This window comes from Antrostomus carolinensis, unplaced genomic scaffold (genome assembly GCF_000700745.2).
Source record: "Antrostomus carolinensis isolate BGI_N321 unplaced genomic scaffold, ASM70074v2 scaffold395, whole genome shotgun sequence".
Lineage (NCBI taxonomy): Eukaryota > Metazoa > Chordata > Aves > Caprimulgiformes > Caprimulgidae > Antrostomus > Antrostomus carolinensis.
Window position 1 is genome coordinate 14,488 of NW_010313978.1, and position 20,574 is coordinate 35,061.

Genomic DNA, 20,574 nt, shown 5'->3' on the forward strand with positions numbered 1-20,574 from the left:
ATTTGAGGAGTGCATAAATATAATTTACAGAGCCTTTACTATCCCCATCCCTCACTGGTAGAGTGTGGAGGAAGGTCTGATGTCTACCTGAGACAAGACTGCAGGCCTGGCATAGTCCCCTTACTTGCACCCTCCTTTGTGCAAGAGAACATTATTTTATCCTCTCCTTTGTATTTAGCAGTGGATGGTGCAAGATCTTGAGTACTAGAAGTGATAGAGTAAAAAATTGATTTTTCAGCTAAGTTTTTAAATGAGAAGAGAAATTAACAAAGAAAAGGGACATCAGAATAACATTTCAGTCAGTAGGAGATGCAGAGAAGGATGGTGTTGCACTGATCATGGCAACACTATGGAACAAGACTAGCCAGGTAGGAGAATCAAAAAAGGGAATACCAAAGACAAAAAGTCAGGTCCTTCGGACATTTTTTAATAAATAATTTATCTGTTTAAAAATAAATCTAAATCAGATAAAATTTTAACTAGACATGGTCAAAAAACCTTTGCTAGTGTTAGTCTGTTAACTTTTAGGTGGCTTGTTGAAATTGATAGTGAATGTAATCGCATGCAGTGACACCAGTTGTGTTGGTAAAGACAAAGCTGATCAGTTGTATCCTTCCTGAAAAGTTATTTTTCATTAACGTATTAGGGAGTTGGTGTTGAAAACCTTATTGGCAATGTAAATGCTGTCATTATTTTTTATGACAGATTCAGCATTGCTGCTGTTTGACGAAAGTTGCATTGACCACAAAAGATAACTGGAAAGGAGAATGGAGTTCTCAGAAAGGGAATTATTCCAAAGGCTGGATTTTCTGTTTAAGCTTAGCCCATCTATTCCTTAACATTCTCAAATTTTCTTTTGTACACATCATGAGGAATTACTCAGTTATTTTTATAGTAGCCACCTGTAAGTTATTGGAAACATCTGTTTCAACAGAAATACTTTTCCTGTGTTCTCTGTACCGAGGTATTATTATTGAGTTTGTACTAATTTGCAGTTATAACCAGTTCCAAACAGGGAATTGCTTATAAAGATGAAACAACTGATTTAAAAACTACGTGAAAGCATTTACAGTGTGAGCAAAGTGCAGGCCTTATATCTTCTGCTCTGCTTAAGACTTGCATTTATATTATTAAGTATGTTCTACTGCATTAGTTTAGGAAATAGATTGCAATTTGAGTTACGTATGTTAAGTGTTACATTTTTAAGTGTCATCAGTCATTGCTAAATCATGATAAATTAAGTGTCCGAGGTTTTTTTAATTTTGTGTTCATTGTGTTCTCTGGCAAGGTTTGTCTTCTGTTTATGACTTACTACTGATATTACAGAACAGATTGTTAAAACCTGACATTAATGGAGGTATTTGATTGTGGGTTTTGCTGGTTTGAGATGGGTTTTTTTTTAAGGTTTATGGGTGCTATGTGATTTGGTTAAGTAAAAAAAACATTTCCTTTTGTTTTGATGGCCTGCATCTGATCACCTGTGACTTCATTCAAACTGTAGTTATATTGCATAGTGTGAAATTGGAAAATCTGTTCTGTGTGTGTTCTAATGGATGTGACGGTCATTAAGTATATGAGTCTTCTGACGTTGTAATCAGATGTGATTCAGTCTGTTAAATATCCATGAAGCAACATCTGCTTCACAGAGTGACCTTCTGCTAAAGAATACTTAGCATCTATTAGCAGATCATAGTGCAGATCTGCCTTATTTGAAATGCACTAAACTAGTCTACTGCTGTTTAGCAACTAGCTTGTAATAATTTATTGCAGTTAAATAAAGCTTAAAAAACTCCATTAAATAATTATAGGGATTATATGCATTTTGAAAACCTTTGTGTTGTACTGAAATTACCCATTTAATTTCAGGGTTGGTTTGTTAAAAAAAGCTGAAATCTGAAGGCACATTAGGGGATCTGTCAGATGCTATTTTCTGTAGGTGTTAATAAAACCAGATTAAAAAAAAAAAAACCCTGAAACAAATTAAAACCAAAAGCAATTTTACCATCTGTTGTATATTAATTAGAACTTTGTGTATCAAGGGTAAACTTGCTCTTAGAGAATGTCGCTGAATGTCTGCTAATAGAATAATGTGCAAATATATTAGATGATAGGATTATATTGAATTTCTCATTCTGCTTTGGGTGTAGCAAATGCTAAGCTGGTGTATAATGAACTTTAATTTTCTTTCTTCTTAGAACAACCTCCAAATAACCAAGGCCAGTCGACCCTGCAGCCTTTGCCACCTTCTCACAAGCAACATTCAGCACAGCATCACCCATCCATCACCTCACTTAACAGAAACTCACTGACAAATAGGAGGAATCAGAGTCCGGCCCCGCCGGCTGCTTTGCCCGCCGAGCTGCAAACCACACCTGAGTCAGTCCAGCTGCAGGACAGCTGGGTCCTTGGCAGTAATGCACCACTGGAAAGCAGGTAATTACTCTAGGTACTACTATAGACTGTGGCACTTCTAAAGAAAACATGTAACTTCATGAAAGATGACCAGCAACTAATACTTCCCCTCATTCAAGCAAACAAAACTGAAAACCTTTCAGTACTGAAAAAAGCTGTCCTCTCTCTAAAATCCACAATGACACTCTTTTCCCTTACAATGCCTATTGCAGAGTAATTGAACTTGGAGAGTATATTAATTTTTCCAGACATGGACTTCCCTTTCTGATCATAATCTGTGACTTTTGACTGTTTGAAGAAATTTCTTGCCTTGCTTGCCAGATGTTACGTGTCAAATATATACTGCCATACAGATCAAATGTCAAGGAACTTTCAGTAGTACTTTTAAACTCTTGTGCTTGGTCCCTTTAAAGAAATACCCATGTGAGGCTAGGTGTTTTATCTAGGATTTGGTGAGACAAAAGAACTCACTCAGTTCTGTTATAATTATAGATTTGTCCTCATTCTTTTTTGTCTTTTAGAATTGGCTCTAGGAAAGAAGCAGCTAATATAAAGGGTGACACTAGCTTCTTTGGATGCAGAATGACCTGTAAAACAATTTTACAGGACTTACTGGTACAGAGCTGAATTTACCTACAGTGATTAATTAGTACCCATGTAACACTCAGTCAGCACTAATTTTTTATTAACAAAAGCCATAATATTCCAATTTAGTCATCAAACTGAGCATTTATAACTATATTGAAACAGACAGTAATTTTTGAAAGTTTCTATGAAGTTCATTCTTTGAATCACTTTAAATTATGCTTTGTAGCAAAGTAAAGATAGCCTAGCTGATTTTTACTCATTTCAAACATACATGAGCTTAAGATTCTCTACTAGGTAGTTTTGTCCCAGTAGATATTTCAAGCAGCTGTTCAGGTAGGCTGTTGGGAATGGCTATTCCTTTTCTTTGTTTTCTCGGACCCTCCTGTACTGCTTATGAGACACAGACACTGTGGAATAGGATTCCGCTGAAGGGATTTCATCGTCATAATCAGATAATTATTTAGTATATTAACAAAGAGTTTTCTTATAGTCCAAATAAGTTTGTAGTGAGAATAAAATGTTTGACATTTTCCAGACACTGGTTAATCTTCAGTAAATGAGTAAGGTCTTTGATGATTGCTTCTTTTGCCATACATGTTTTTATTGTGTTTATAAAGAAAAAGACATAGGACGTGAATGAGAATACCACTTCCAACCTGGAGTAAATATTTTTTGCTGAGTAGAGTCTTTTAATCTTTTAAATGTTCCTGATGAAAAGCTAAGGGTATTTGAGTATTCAAGTTTTGAACACTTGTGAATGAGCTGAAATGTGAAAATTTCACATAAAAACTGACAGAGCCCTACTGTAGTTTCTCTAATAGTCTCACTTGGTTGGAACTCTGGAGGTGAAGAACCCATCTTATTTGTCATTGATTTTTCCCTTTTTGGTTAAGTTTCCCTACTGAGTGTGATTCTTATACTCGGTTTCAACTATATTAACAACTTTGTGATAGGTCTCTTCCTTCATCCTTTTCTCAGTCTAAAAGAAAGCTTATTTAATCTTTGACAATATTTTAACTTATGCTCATAGTCAGCTGCCCTTTTTTTTCCTCCTTTTTTTAATCTGACTTAGATGATGGCCATTTAGAGGTACAGAATGTGAATGTCAGCAGATATACATAGCTATCTTTTTATCTCTGTGGGCTCATATTGGTGATGGGTGGCATAAAAATGACATACAGTGTGCTGTCATGGATAGCTGGATAGTGAATAGGCTGTTTTTGTGTATGTGCATGTAGGTGAGAGGGATGTATTTGCAAAGCCTGAGGGAGGTTTTAGTCCCTGTCATTTTGCAGTAGCAATGGAGGTGACTTTGAAATATATATTTCATAATATTGGATTCAGTTGTATATTTAATAGCATATTATACAATTTGGGTCTGTGTAGAGTTAATACTTTTGTGTAAAGCATTGCTGTTACTGGTTAAGTGGGTAAACTGTGAGGTGACAGATCAGTAATATCCAACAGAAATTTCCGTTTTGCTTAAAACTTTATGAGGGTCTAAAACTGTAACTTGGATTATGTGAGTGCTTTTTTCATCTTTGATGCCATCTTTAAATGACAGTGAGGTTACTGAGCAGTGGCAGAAATTGTCTTCACTCTATTAAGACTAAGTAAAAATCTACATTTTTTTAAAAAAGACAGACAGTAAGAAAATATTTCCTGCAGGCTGCAGGACCTTTTCATGGGACATTTAATGATCTGTAGTATTTGATTCTTCCCCAACCTGCTGCGAGGTAGAAGCAATAGATCTACCTAGCAATAGACCTATCTAGCAATAGATCAACTGTAGAAGCAATAGATCTGCTGGAGAAACCAGCACCATAGAACAGTATTAACTTTTGAAGAAATAAAAAAGCAGGACTATGTTGAATAACTTTCCATTTTGTTCTTTGATTTACTGGTTGGACAGCCAAAATAATGCACATGCATGAACTGCATGTCAGGTGTCTGAATATTATAAATGATGATTAAATAATGAAATGTTAGTAGGGTTTTTATTATCATTGATCTTTAAGTTTTTATTCACCTAGTAGTTTTAGTAGTGAGCTCTTGAGCACCAAGATCATTAGTTACATTCTCATGGCTTTATGTTCTAGTAGGATCGAAATTACTTGTATTTAAAAATATTTAGTAAATCACTTCCTTAGATCCTTTCTCTGTTAAATTTTGAATGGGCAGAATTTTTCTAAGGCACAATGAGTTATATATTGAGATGTGCAGACAAAACCTATGTTAGGTTTAAAACTGTTGATAAAAGCTGGTAGCATCTCTTAGTGCATTTCTGAGGCAATATTTAAGTAATTTGAGGCATTGAATGTCTAAGATAAATTTGTTGGTGAGAGGAAATTTACATATTCCAGTCAAATGATAGATCTCTGAGAATATTACATAACTTTATTCAGAATCTGTGCTAAAGTGTCAGTGAATCAAAGAGCTTTGATTTTTCTTACTTGATTTGCTGCTGTATAAAATACCTCATTTTCTGAAAGATGACTGTATTTTGTGTGATGGACTGTGAATTTTTTATAGAGACTAAGCAAGAAACTAACAAGTTTTTCATAGTCTATACTGATACTGCTTAGTCTTCTCTTACTCCTAATTTATACTTAAAAATAGAGTGGGTAGGAACATTACTGCATTCAGTTATTTATCTACTAGTTTTATCAAAAGAAAGAGGGAACTGGTTGAAGAAATACTTGATGGCTGGAAAATATTTCAGCATTTTGGAGGATTTAAGTACTAGAATACCTCAGAAGTGGTGCAGACAAAACAATTCCTTGAATGTGATACTTCAAAACCATTCTGCAAGCTTGATCCAAACTTAATTTCACATTCATAGAATGTGAAGATTTTCAAAACTCCGAAAGTGTGATGAGCATACCCATATGTCTTTATTGGGGTGGATTGCCAATGGAGCTAGCACCTTCAGTATTGATTAAGGTGTGGAAAGGGTGTTGATAGTTCCCAGGGAAATCTTAAATCAATTTTTGGAGAGGCTGATTGATTGTCTGCAAAAGCACAGTGTTGCTGGAGGTTAAAGTCTGCTCAAAGCAGCTATTTTATGTGTTACACCCACTAAAACAGTGCCTGGTTCAATCAAATTCAAAATTGTTCCATTCTGTAAGTCTTCCAGGTTTTCACACGTGGACTTGATTAAATATGTTGCTAATACTGAGAAGGCATGGCACAAAATAAAGGCAGAAACTGGGGATGGAGTTCAAGTCCTGCTCTTCTGAAGACCCTGTGTGGACATGCCACATTGCTGGTCTGCAAGTTGAGGAAACAGGGCTCTACTTTACTTAAATTGTTGATACCATGAATGCATTTTTAAAGATAGATGTGCCCTAATTATGACATCAGTATATACACATTAGGCATGTTCATTATGTAAAACCAAAGTTGAATTAAAGAAAAGTTCTGTTTTCTTCTGACATTCTCATGCATTCAGGTGCTCACCAAACATCTGTGTTTGAATCCTAGCACACTGGGCCCATATGCTGATAAGGTTCCCTTGGTGTCAGTAGTGTCTTACTTTAGATTTTTGCTTGATCTCTCTGGCATCCTTCCTGTTCAAAAATCCCTTGCTATCACCATGAATGCTTGGAATTTGATCACACTGTGTATTTCGTCCTCTCTCTCTTAGGCAAGCACTGGTAGTCCAGAATTCAGTTGTATTTGCACATTATTCCTTGAGTTTATCCTTTTCCTCTTCAGAGATATGCAGCCATTGAAGCAAGCATGGACACAATTGTTGGTTTGGGGGTTTTTTTGCAAAACTCATCTTTTCCTTTTAGATAGGACAAAAGAAATACGCAATTCTAAACAAAATAATAGTGCCTAGCTTTGTTTCTGCCTCTTCATTTTCTTGCCAATCCCTGAGAGAGACAAAGCCTGTGATTCTTCCTTTCCCTTCCCTGCTGCTGTGCAGAACATGAGAACTCCACTCACTCTGGTAACCAGCTGTCTGCATATTTTCTCGTTGACTGGCTGTGCAAAAGACTATCTCTTATTATTCTCAGTTCACTTTTATTATTTCATCTCTGGTCCAGCCTCATCAAGTAAACAACTTGCCCCACTACACACTGTTCAGTCATGAAGCCTGTCTTGCCACAGGCAGCAGCCAGGAATTTTATTCAAGGACTGGCACATAAATAAGGGATCACCAAAGGGTAGTGACTACCTAGTGGTAGTCTTGTGACACCACATCTTCAAGTTACAATCCAGCATACAGTTCAGAGGACAGCATGGAAGGCAGATAAATCCCACATTCAAAGTGCAGTTGCAGTTCTGCACATCTGTGGAAAAAGGAAGTTATGCAACAGAATTAGTGTATTCTTTTTGTGGGATCATCCCATTCTTTAATTTGAAATTGCCACTCTAATTTCCTCTTTTTGTATCTTTGTGTATAGAGAATTAGGAAATCAAGCAGTCCTTGCAAATGGTCATGACAACCTTATAGAGATGGATGTGTTTTCTCCAACATATCACGATAGCAGTTATGGGTATGTGACTCTAAGTGTTTGCATGATGCTAACTGTTGACACAGAAGACAAAATGTGATTTAAAAAAATATTTTTATTACAATCATCAAAAACATCTGGGACAGACTTCCTCATCTTTATATTGATTTTTTAAAAAATATCCTTTAAACAATTTGTCATACTGACTCATGGTAAATACAAAATGGTAAACTTTGACAAATCTTGTTTGCTTTCATTTAAGAAAATAAAGAGTGCAACTGAGGTTGTATTAATTCTCTATGGCCTGATTCTGCAAGCTGTTGCGAACTATTTGCATGCTTACACATTTGCCAGATTTGATCCTTAGTTTATAATGTATTTACTACTTAGCAAATGTTTGTTTTAGAAATATTATGACATTTTTATATAGCATAAGGAATGACCAATCAAAGAAGTCAAGGAGAATTATATGTCTAATCTGTAATACTTTTTACCAGCTAGTTTGAAATCAGAACTGCTGATAAATATATAACTGGAAATAGAGAATTCCATATAAATTAATATTTCAATTTGTTTAAATAAAATTTATGTTATAGAACTGTTCCATATCTACTTAACTTTGTCGTTATTATATGTCTTATATTTGAACCATGTTTTGGCATTCTTATACCAAATCAGTATATTTGGTTTCTGATCCTCACAAAAAAAAACCCCAAACAAACAAAACAAAACAAAAACCAAAACAAAGAAATGACAAAGCAATACCATTTCTAATGAGTTCCACCCTGTTGATCAGCACAGTATGCTAAATTTTAATAAAGAATTATTAGTCATAAATTCACCTTTTCTCTTTTTGTTTATACTATGGTAAAAATCAGAGCTTTATGTCCAAATTCTGTTTTGCTAATTGTAACTCTTAACATTATAAAAGGGATAAGGTGCTGTTTGATTACATGAGGAGAACAACATCTGCCCGTTAATAACTAATTAATCTGTAAAATATATTGACAATGTACATTGATTTGCTTTGTGTTCCAAAACCTCTTAAATTTTCATTTAGCCAGAAATTAAAATCAACAGCAGAAAGAGAATCATATGTTAAATTCAATTAGTTAATCATTATCAGCAAACTCAGATACTGCAGATATTTACCGGAAGACCCTAATATATTTTCTTTAAAGTAAAAATGTAAGCATATTATATTAAAAAAAGAACAAAACCAAATATTGTTCCCTGTACACCAACTACCACACAATACATAATTGCTGAAGCAGATTTAATAGAACCATGCCTGGTTTATGCTTTATATGTTTGTAATGGGACCACCAAATGCAAGTATTTTGGCAAATGGACTATATTATGTGAAGTTCCTGTTAGCTGATACTAATTCAGGTAACAATACAATGAAATTTATCTTGTTTATAATCCCTTCGTTTTAAAAATTATGTTAGAAGGGATCATCTCCTGGTGTGAAAGTTGTCCAGAGATAATAACACATCAGTTCCAGAGCATAATAGATTTGAGCCTACAACATGCTATCAGCATGAAGATTCAGTTTATCAGCCTCACTAACATACTGTGTCACAGCTAGAATCATTATATATTTGTTTCTTTGTTTTCATGTCATGCGTGTGTTACATTCTGATATACTGTTTCTTAGTTTATATACCTTATGGAGAGAATATTAATCTAATGAATTTGACAATTTTAATGTTAATAATAATAATAGAAAGAGACATTTTGCATAGAAATTCTGATGATTCGTAGGCCTAGACCTAAAGAATACTTGTTTATAGCTTCAAGAGATTTGTGCACAGTGCATTAATTATCATAAGACAGCTGGAAATCTAAAAGTATTTTAATGATACATATTGTTGGCTTTACTTGGTACCACTATTCTTTTCTGACATATGTAAGCATATGTTAGTATACATGTTGACAGATCAACTTTCTTCAAAGAAAAAGTCTGTTTTTCTTTTACCTAACCTGATAATTCTCTCCCCAAGTTAACTAGATGTGAAAATCTGAAAAAAAAAAAAAAAAAAAAAAGATTAACTATTAGCAAATGACCATGTTTGTATTTCTTACAGATAAAGCTTCCTAGCATTTTCTGTTTCAATAGAATCTCCTCAGGTTCTCAACATTTCATATTTTTGCAGGGTTGGGGTTTGAAAACTCCCTGTTGTACTTAAGAATTCTTTGCAAGGAGGTTGGATAGGAATTTTTGTCATCTGTGGGGGAAAAAAGTTCAGGAGAGCTGAGTTTAAAAGAGGTCAGGTTGTTATAAGGGCCTAGTGAACTAAATTATAAGAGGGGAAGAAGCCAGGAGTGGAGAGGAGAAAACTGGGCCCAAAAGGTGTAGTAGTGGGTGTGCAATCATGTCGATGGAGTAGTATAGAAGGAGAAACTGAGTGGTTGGTTGGATAAGAAAGAACTTAGATAAAATGCTAGAGGACTAGAGTCTGAATATCTACAATGAAAACCAAGATTATTCCTTGTCCTTTGTGATTACTTGTGAAATCCCTTTGAATAGCATGAACCTCATCACCTAGAAGACTGACTCAAAATGATGTGAAACCTTGGCTGCTGGCGTATGCTCTACTAGTGACAGAAGTCAGAAATAATCAAACCAAACATTTTGTATCTGTGATGGCTTATGCTCATAAGAAGCCTTTGAATGCAATCTCTCAAGTTTCTTCAAACTTGCTTAAAAATTGTAAGCTAAACAAAAAAACACTTTAGTAAAGAAAAAAAAGTCATCAACACCATAAAGTTAAGCACACAAAACTTACAAAGTTGAAAGCTAACCTTTTTCTGTGGTTGCATGGGTGCAGTCAAGCCTGCCATCCCAATAAGTGCAGCTTGAGTTGAACCATAAAGGAATTTTAACAGGATCTGGAGATTCTTTCTGTCACATTCAAACAGGCAAGAAAACAATACCAAACATCATGGCTAAGCAAAAACCTGGATGACTGCAGAGTGCCGGCATCCAGTGTCCCTGATAATGTTGGTTGCATAAAGGGGAGTCCAGCTTCAAAAAGGCATATGTGACAGTGAGTACCATTAAAGGTAAAATGTCACCCTCTTCTGGGCACAAGGTGTAATCCTCTGCCTTGTTGAATCCCTGAACAGTGGTCTCTTAAGTCTACAAATCTTGGCATGTTGCATATGAGAGAGTGTGCAAGTGTGGTACACAAGTTTTCACCAAGAAACAATAAGGACTGGAAAACAAGAATGACAATTGCATCACATGTACATGCACAGTTGCCATGTCGATGCTAGTGGCTGTAACTCAGAGGTTATGACAGTGCTGTCACTGTGGTGACATGAATCTGACTGTTTGAGTGACTGCTGGTATTGTAGTAGTGGCAGCACAGGGTTCATCACGGGTTATCACAAGCTCCAAATTCCAAGAGAACCACAGCTATGGACATGAATAAGTGAGCTAAGGTTCACAGATCCATTATGGTAGAAACTTCAGCCTGCTTGCAGCTTGAGGCAGAATCGTGTCCTGTCAGTCACTGGCAGAATAATACTTCACTTCTTCAACTTCCCTCTGTTTTTTTCTCCTTTTAAAATGTCCAGCAGCTCAGTCAGGTCTTTCAGCTGCAAACAGAATTTCAGCCTTTGTTCCTACTTCTGAATTAATCTTTGGGTAGATAATGCAGCTCTGAGTCTCTCTTAAGCCATACTTGCTTTTTGAAATTGTCTCCATGCGCCTTTTGAGACATTTAGAGCAGTTTGTCTCTTTCAGCTTTCTGAAGACAGCAAGGATAGTAAAAGAGATTGGAGTACTTGTGCCCTACCTTTCTTCTTTGATTTTCTCCTTAGAACACTTAATGTATTCGATATTCAAGACAGGAATTGGCCAAGATTAGAATACCTCATCTCAGAGACAGCTTTCTCTCTTTCTCTCTCTGTCTTGGTAGGAATATGATTCCAGAAAAGCGGAGAACAAAACAAGGAATTGGAATATAAATTCTTACTGCTCACATAAGCATTTCCAGGCCTCACTGCAAAATTTGGATGCTTTCCTCTACCCTCTCTTCCTTTGGAGAGAGGAGAACTGAAATAGCATGAACACTGTCAGTATCAGAAAGTGCACTTAAGGGGCTGTCAAGTTGCACTCCCAACTGCAGCCTCCTTCAGAAGTGAGTATCACCAACAATATCCTGAGCCAAGTCACTTACTATAACCTAGATGGAAGACTGTGTAAGTACTAGTCCTCTGAGAGACCCAGAAGAACTCTCTAAGGAGAACAGAGCCACTTGATATTTTTTCAGCAATACATAAGTCTAGTTTCACTCTTCTCAGGAAGGTAGGTAATCTGACAATCCTGCAACAAAGAGTATGAGTAACTAAAATTATGACAGGTTTCTTTGCTTGGCCAGCCAGCACCATGAGTCATTCTTTGCATCCGACTCTCCTGCTCACTTCTGCAAAGTGTAGCTTAGTGTTGTTTGTTTCCCTTGTTCATCTTCACAGAGTGCAGCATAGCAGAGAGGAGCACAAAAGAGCAGGCTCAGCAGAGCCATGCAATTATACTGGTTCTTTTGCTCCTAGACATGTATTTACATGTCATAGAAGTGAACTCCTCTTTCTCCAGGGGAGAGAGCTACCAGCCCAAATCTGAATTTGGAGGAACAAATAATAGGATGTTTACAGGTGGGCTCTGCACGCTGTAGCACTACATTCTTACACCACCAAGGAAGGTACATTGCAGAGGAAGAGATTTACTCTTGTACACATAAAGAAGGAAAGTTTCGGGCTTTTGTTGGTGTCCAGTCCTTCAAGTCACCATGTCCTGGTGGCTTTCACAGCAGATTGGGGTACTTTTGTGTCTGAATTGTTGTTTGAAGCTTCAGCTGCAGGTTGCCATGCCTGACTGCTCCAGTCTTCAGCAGCAGCCAGCAGTGGAGCGGTAACCTGCCAGGGGCCAGATGTGAAAGAACGCACAGGCAGTAAGGAGAGCACTTGCAGACCTAGTAGTACTTTCTTTTTTTTTTTTTTTCTTCCTTGGCTTTCAGGCTTCAGTTTGTAAAGAAAGTAGGTCTTCAGTGTAAACCCACCCAAATTCAAGCAAGTGTTACCATATGTAAAGTGTTTTTCTGAAACACTTGAATAAGCTGTTAGAAGAGGCTTATCTCCAGTTTCGACAGATGTTTCCTCTGTTTTTGCATATGGATAATAGCTCTCTTCTCTTTCTTTCTCCCCCCAAACTTTGATCATCATTTGATCTGATGTGATTTTCAAACTTTTTCCTGGGATTACCATTGTATTAATATTGGCTCTGAGAAAGCGGAAATTCATTTTTATCTCTTCCTAAGCAATTTTTTTATTGCAATTCTGCACAGAAAATAAACTGAGACAAATTTGCAGCACAGTGTAGTTTCTGTGCTAGCTTGGATTTATGTTAAGTGCAGCCATATGGTTCTGTGGAAGTCAGTCATAAGCCTGTGCTAAGGGCAAACACCACCAGCTACAAGGTTTCATCTCAGAAGAATGTTAACAGAAGATGAAGACAGGCATAAAGCGCTCATGAAGAAACAAAAATCCAATTCCTTCTGGAGCCTACTGGGAAAGCTGATCTCATGCATCAGTGAACCAGGGTTCATATGAGACCTAGCCAGTAATTTCTGTTATCTTTTACATCTTCCTTATAACACAGTCAGCAGAGATTAATCTTCTCTTTCCACCTGCTTCCTCAAGTCAGTGCAAGGAATCAGATTTATTGATGTGATCTATCCATTAGTGAACCAGGCAGAGCTCTCTAATATCAAGTGGCAGGTGAGGGTCATGGTCTCACTCAGAGAACCCAGTTCAATCCAGCATGAACAGGGTCTGTCAGCAGAGAGAGCGCACACCAGTCAGTAGATGCAGTGCAATGATTGATTGCGATCTCAGACTACCTTTTTTTCCACAGTTAATGGTTTTCTTCTGATTCTGACAGTTAATGTATCTGGTAGGGTTTTTGTAAACAAACAAAAAGCATGATAACCTATTCCCGGGAGGGAAAAATCCAGCTGGTTTACATTAAGGAAAGTCAGGGAGAAATAAATACAAAAAGTTGAATGAGAGAAGTAGCAGCAAACTAAAATAGCTGCAGCTGGATGGATCCATCCTCTCTTGAAGGATGGATAAGAATCTTCTCAAGATTAATTGATTTCTTTGTATGGCAAATAAAATGCCAGGTCACACAGAGATCAGCACACACCATCTCTGCATAATGACATATTTGAAATAGAGTGAGAGCTCCCAAACCTCAGAAATTTATTCTGTCTGACTTCCCTATGCCTCTTTGAACCTTCAGAAAAACTAAAAGATAAAGCTGTAGCTACCCTTATGTCTTGCTTGCTTACATTGCCTTCGTGGTGCTGCCAAACTGTTCTACAAGATGCCATTATACTTTTGAAAAGCATAATTACTAACTGCTACTGTCTCGAGATAGATGTATTTTGAATTGGAACTATTTTTGGACAAAATCTAGTATTTTATTTTTAGTTCAGGTGAGCAACCATTACAGTTGTATTCATTACAAAAAAAAAATAATTACAGATTTTACTCCCAGAAATTCAATAATACAATAATTCAATTAAACATCAAAACCAAGTCATTAGGAGTATGGTCAAATTCCAAGCAGAGAGGTCATGTCTCCTGAAGCATTGGTCCTGAGAGGTAAATATGTCACCAAAACCTAAATTCACAAAAATTTACATTTCTCTCAACTTGCTTTCACTCAAAGTGGATGCAATAGAAGTTTTTTCTACCTCTTGAGACTTAGGAGAATATGAATAATGTATTCCTAATTCTAGATGTCTAGAGGTATAGATATTACTACTTCATGGCTTGGAGTCAATCCAGGGAAATGGATTGAGGACCTTAGCACAATGCATAAGACCATTTACCTAGGCTTGCTTACAAATGTCTTAATTCATATAATAGTGTCCACAGACTCAACCCTCCTTAGAGGCAAATGGGTAATTTTTAATAAGAGTTATATACTGACAGATTTGAGTTGGTTTTGGGGAAAGATTAACCTATGCTCCACAATGTAAAGATTAGTGTGTTCATTTCCTGAAGTATTTAACCTGTGATTAGAGAAGACAGAATGGTATTGCCTTGCCTGAAAGAGTCAAGTAAGTACAATGATCTTTTGAGCCAACAGTGGCCCCCTGTGCTGGTAATTGCCAGTATGTTCAGAGTTTTTCTCAAATTGTAAAGAGAACATATGAGTCAAATACAACAGGTTATTTGACTTGTCACTTACATGAAATAAATTTTTAGAGTGTCACAGATATTAGATATTTGGAGGTCTTTTGGAACCTAAAAGAAACAAATTCACAAAATGATAGGGATAGTTTTTCTTTCTTCTTCTACCTCTCCTCGAGTCACTTTCTATTCTGTCGTCTTCAACTGTCTGTTTTGTTATATTCTGCACTTGAAACAACAGGTATCTGAAAATAGCTTTCCTCAATTTTACAGTTGCCTTTGCCTGACCCATAAAGAGCCTAATTTTTGCTTTTTTTGCTTTAGGCAATTACTTTTTAATGCTTTTGTATGATTTACCCTAAAAATAAAGTGAATCAAAGAGTAATATTAGAAAAATTTTGTCTTTGTCTACTGCAGGGCAAACTGTACATACTCATTATACAAGAACAAGGGAACAATCAGTTGAATTTAAATTGAAATTTAGAGATGAAAATACATTTTGACATGATGTATGTTTAGCCTACAGAAGGAAACGCCACAAGATATAAGTGAGAGCATGAGTTTTGGACTGTTTACAGAAAGAGGGAGCTGTTAGTGAATAAGTAAACTGGAAGACATTAATCCCCTCCATACATCCAGTACTGGCCACTTTCAGACAGGGTGTTGTTCCTGGTGAACTTCCCTACTGCAGTAGTTCCAGTTTCTGCTTATTTGATTACAGTTACACACAGATTTTGCACATGTAACAGTTCTCTGTCAAATAAGATTATCCTCCTCCACAATTTTTTCTGTGAACTTGCTTGCTCATTGTACTGCATATGCTTGTGGGAATCCTACCCCTTACACTGTTTTTTAGACAGAGGCCGTCTTCAGAAGTCTGGGTCAGAGAGAATTTCTAACATTTAATGCCTTTTATAGTGCTGTCTTCTGAGTGTTAGAGCTGTTCTTCCTCAGTGGTCTTGTGGTAATAGCCTGTAATGATCTGAAGAGCCACCTATCATTAACACCATCATGGAACTGACCAGACTGCATTTAGGATGCTATAGGAGACTACTGCAAGAAAACCTATACTGCAGTGACTCTATGACATTTGTTACTGATCATGGTGGAATCTCTATTCAGAAACATGACCAAACTAATAGATTTATTCTGCTCCAGATCCTTCAGGTGCTGGTAGTATACAACAATACACAAGATTCAAAGATTTAGGAGGGATGAAGGGATTTAGACTTTTTAAGCACGTATATGCTAAATACAGTTTTATTCTGGATCAATGACATTGTAGCTCTTAAGGTGAGGAGTGCTTTGTTGTTTTATATGCTTCAGGCTTAGCAATATTGACCTTTATTCTGTGACAGCAGTCATCATCTAAATAATAACCTTGCACAAAATAACAATAGCTGCCTTTAAATCTCACTGGTGAAGTGATAAAATATGATGTGTATTCTGTGTACTTAAGAGAAGTTCAATAGAACTTGGCTGGGCGTTGTTCACAGTTCTGTATTTAGTACAGATTTTGTAAAAGTTCTGGGTGACTCTTAATACATTGTGACATATTCAGCACTGTATTGGTGTGGTTGTGCTATATGAAATACTTTAAAACAATGAAAATGCTGCCAAGAAAGTTGTTGGAAATGATAAGGTAGGCTCTTTCACATGTTTTCCAAGTATATGCAAAGCATTCTACATATGATGCCCAAAGCCAGAGAAATCATAGCTACAGATCACAGTGAATCTTTTGAAAGGTGAAGCAATTTCAGCATAAGCTTAAAAAAAAAAAAAAAAAAAAAAGTATGTAATGTAAAAGTTATATTACGAATGTTAAAATTATGCAATAATTCTATACAAATTGAGACCAATCTGTTTAAAAGTAATGTGGAATACTCCTTTTTGCTTTGTGATTTGTGTAGTGTATATGCTTCTGGCAGTCTGGAGCTTAGGGCCTTCCAGACGTGTTCATATAATATTGCCTTCATTGATAAATAGTATCCATTTTCTTCTAAACAGAGGTCAAAAGTTTTTATCACAGATCCTTCCATAAAGTTACTCTAAATCACATTTTTGCTGCTGGACAGCTGGCTATCTTATATCAGAAGTATTTGGGCTTATGGTCTTGAATGTGTTGATAATCTGTCTCTGTTTCTCTGAAGACACAGTTTTCAGTTAACTTAATCTTTCTGCCCAACTCATTGGGGTTTTTTTACCACTTTTTTTCCCCTCCTGCTTTCTCATTTACTGAGTTTAGTAGAGGATGCTTCAATTTTATTTTGCACAGAGGAAGTGGCAGCACAGAGAAAATCTTATTCAATATAAATCTTCCCCCCCTGCATGAGGATGAAGAAAACCATCTGCATGTCAGCAAGTGCGCACCAGCACTTGGTGCTCAGAGAGTATCAAGTTAAATTAAAAGCATGATTATTTTAGTTGTATTTGTACGCTTCTCTTTTCTGAGTTGACATCTTTAAGGTTTTTGATGCTGGATTTCTGTCTTATTTTTTAAGGGCAGAGGCTTAGGTAAAATGCCTACCCTTTGTGAAATAAGGGTATATTCCCAGCTCTCTTTGAATCCAAGGGTTAGTTTGTGACATAACTTTGCATTTTGCTACTGTTCCATAGTTTAGTTTTGTTACATACTGAATTCTTCCCTCCTAAAATGTTAACTGCACTTTTTAATAGAAACATATATTGAATAAGCAGACAGAAATATATATTGAATAAACATAAAAGTAGAAGATTATTTGCTTTAAAAAGTTAATTGTATTATTTAATAAAAACAGAGTTAGCTTGTCTTGTAAAATATTAGCATGATTCACTGGATTTTTGTACTCTGAAGCTTAATAAAATATTTAAAGTGCTGCTTACATGTAAGTCAGTGCCTGGTCAAGTAGTGCAAAAAGTTAAGGTTTTAGAAATTAGCTATTTGAGTTCTATGGTTTGAAAAGACAAGGTAGATGGATAAATAGATAATTAAAATCATTTGTAGATAGATTGTATTTCAAGAGCATAAGAATTTTGGCATTATCTGGTAGCAGCCTGGATTTGTTATCAGATACCGTATCCTTCTGAGCGTCTCATAGGAGCACTGTTTGGCATGGCTCAGTGAGGCACACAAGATGTGCAAGTCTGATAGCATTACACTTTAAATACTTATCACTTAAAGTCAATGTAGCAGCAGAGTATCTGACAACTTTGTTAGTAACTGTACTCATTAGGAACAGGGAGATCCACATTTTCTTAACCCAGAGGAAGATTCCAGGATGGGCTTTTTGGTTCAGTATTTTTCTCTCGGCATCCTCCTGCCAACTGGTGCAATCGCTCTGGCATTGTGTTCATGGGATTCGAAGCAGGTGAGGAATAATTTATTAAAGTGGGGATTCGTGCTGTGTGCTGCCCAGGACTACACACTGCTGAATTCACATATAGAAGTTAACATTTTCTTTCATTACCTTGATGCCTCAGGTGGACTGTCAGGGCTATGACAGCTCACACCACCGCAGATGGGCGTCCATCTCTGAGTTTATCTATGGGATTAACTCCTCAAAGGCTTTGAGAATACGGATTACAGTGTCTAGTAGGCTGTGCTGTACCAAAGCCAATGTCTCAGCTCTCTCTTTCTTGGAGAAAAAAAAAAAAAAAAAAAAAAAGGAAAAGATCAGAGGCTGACTGTTTTGTAGAATTACTTTGTTAAAGCTTAGAGTATATGGAGTTCCATTTAAGTGCTCATATAATGTCACTTTCCATTTTTAGTCTGTTGAACCTAACAGAAAGAGCAGGATGTGAAAATTGCATGTTGGTCAGGCAGCTTCTTATTTTTAACATGGAAGCTGATATTTAGGAGGAGTAGCATTATATCTACTGTATGGCTTTCCTTCAGTCCCCCAAAACAGTACACATTGCACGTGGAGGGAAACAGCCACCTTTGTGTCTGGCATTTTCTTGAGATCAACGTAGATATTGTTTGTGAAATGTACCTGGACATAGCATTTACTATATGTAGCCAGAAATGAAAGAGCAGTAAAGGTCAAGTGGATAAGACACTTTATCAAGACTTAATGAATCTACATGCTTCTGTGAGTTGGTAAAATCAAAGTAATGGTGTTGTAAAGTGCAAGACATTTTTTACATAGGGCTAGTTATTGTTATTTTGGTGTTTGCTACATAGAAAATGTTACAATTTTTAATGAAGTACCTTCTTAGAGAGGATTTAAACCACAAGGGCTTTGTCTTTTGAAATCGTTGGTAATCCTCTGAGCTCAGAAGCCAACAAAAATTGGGATGTGCTGTTGTGCATCAGTAGATCTAGTACATACCCTTCTGTCGTTTCTGCCAGCAAGTTTATTATTGTTCAAAATTAAGTAACCTCTGTAGCATATTTCATGGGATTGTGTTTGTTATGCAGATTTTTTCAAGGAAAGGGCTTATGCTAAGATGTTCTAGTTCATCTCTTAACCTCCCTTAGCAAAATCACCTGCAAATAACAAACCTTGTTTATCAACTGCTGGTATTTTTCTCAGGCTGCAGTGGGGCAAATTAATTTCTAGTGTCTCTACAGTGCATTTCTGACGAAGCTGCTATACCTGTATAGGTTGGTCCATTACTATGCAAGGATCCAAGCCTGGGTCCTGGAGGATGAAAATCCCATCAGCTGAGTAGCAGTTCACAGTGCCACGTGGTGTAACTAGAGGGTTTTCCCCTGCACAGCTAGCTAGTTTGGTGTTAGGTCCTCTGACCCATACTGTATAGGTGACATGGAGTAGGCAAACACAGTGTAGGCATGCGCTTGGCTTCAGGAGGACCTGGGTATCAGCAATTCATGAGTGTATCTTGCCTATTAAAAAATGCAAACATCTCTCTAGTTCTGTTTAGCTGTTCATGCACTTGGTAAGTTCAAAATTCTCCACAATGTGCTTTCTTACCGTTTTTAGCTATAATGTATTCATTTTGTGAAGCTGTATTAGGTAAGGCCAAGCCTTACACTACAGAGCTGCCAACATAACAAATTGGTGGAAAAACCCCTGGTGCAAAGATCTTTATTTGACTGAGGTTTTGTTGTTCATGGAGTTGTATACATGTGTCAGGAGAAAAACTCCAGATAGTATATGCCATGCTTAGAGGCTCTTCCAAAACAGTTATGCTTGCATGAACAAAAATTAAAGAATTCTACTGCAGATAAGCTCAGGGAGTAATGCTTCTTTTAGAAATTTTAATTTAACAAAATTAAGTTTACTGGTAACTCATAAGACTGTGTCTTCAGCTTTGCTTTTAATTTCTGTTGCTGGTTAGGGTTCTTTTTGAGCACTTATGTAGAGTACTTCCCAGGCTGTAACTAGCTGCTGTATGCATAATCAGATCTTGCTATGGTAAGATCACATGTGAGGAGATATGAATTAGTGAACTGAATATTTAGACCCTGAAAAAAATCTTTCAACTGACTCATTTTGGCAAAGTTGCAGAAAGTTTGTATCTGAAAGATTGCTGTTTTCTTTGTACTTAACCCAGGAAAGCTGTGATAAGTAGTGTGGGCTATAGTCAGATTGCTCATTATTGACTTTTTAATGGAGTTCCCTGTAGTCGTAGCGGAAGCCAACAAAAATAAACAGCAGCAGAAAGCCTGTCCCTACTTGTCGGATAAACTCTGAAAGACCTCCTCCCTACCATACAGTATTTTGAGTAGTTCTGTTTCCTTTCTGGATACCAGTGTATTACTAATGTTTGGGGCTTTTTGGTGTTTTCTTAAAGGGAAAGTGCCTTTTTTATGTGTGAGCATCATGACAAGTATTGCTTCTATGACCCATCGTAGATGGGATGTTGTTAGCTATGTGAAATGTAGGCAACATTAAACAAAAGAGGTATGACTGTCTGTGCTCCAGCTTTATTTACTTTTATACTTTACCATACACTC

The 20,574-nt window shown here is 36.6% G+C and overlaps 1 protein-coding gene across 1 annotated transcript in view; it reads left to right on the forward strand.

Moving 5' to 3' along the window:
• Nucleotides 1-2,195: 2,195 nt before the first annotated feature.
• Nucleotides 2,196-20,574, forward strand: part of LOC104524538 (teneurin-3) — a gene marked incomplete at its 5' end in the record, with an annotated part of 101,367 nt that continues 82,988 nt past the window's right edge. Inside the window, 3 exons of the mRNA XM_010167458.1 lie at nt 2,196-2,433; nt 7,413-7,505; nt 14,852-14,864. Of these exons, the coding sequence (XP_010165760.1) occupies nt 2,196-2,433; nt 7,413-7,505; nt 14,852-14,864 (344 nt within the window). The remainder of the gene's footprint in view (nt 2,434-7,412; nt 7,506-14,851; nt 14,865-20,574) is intronic.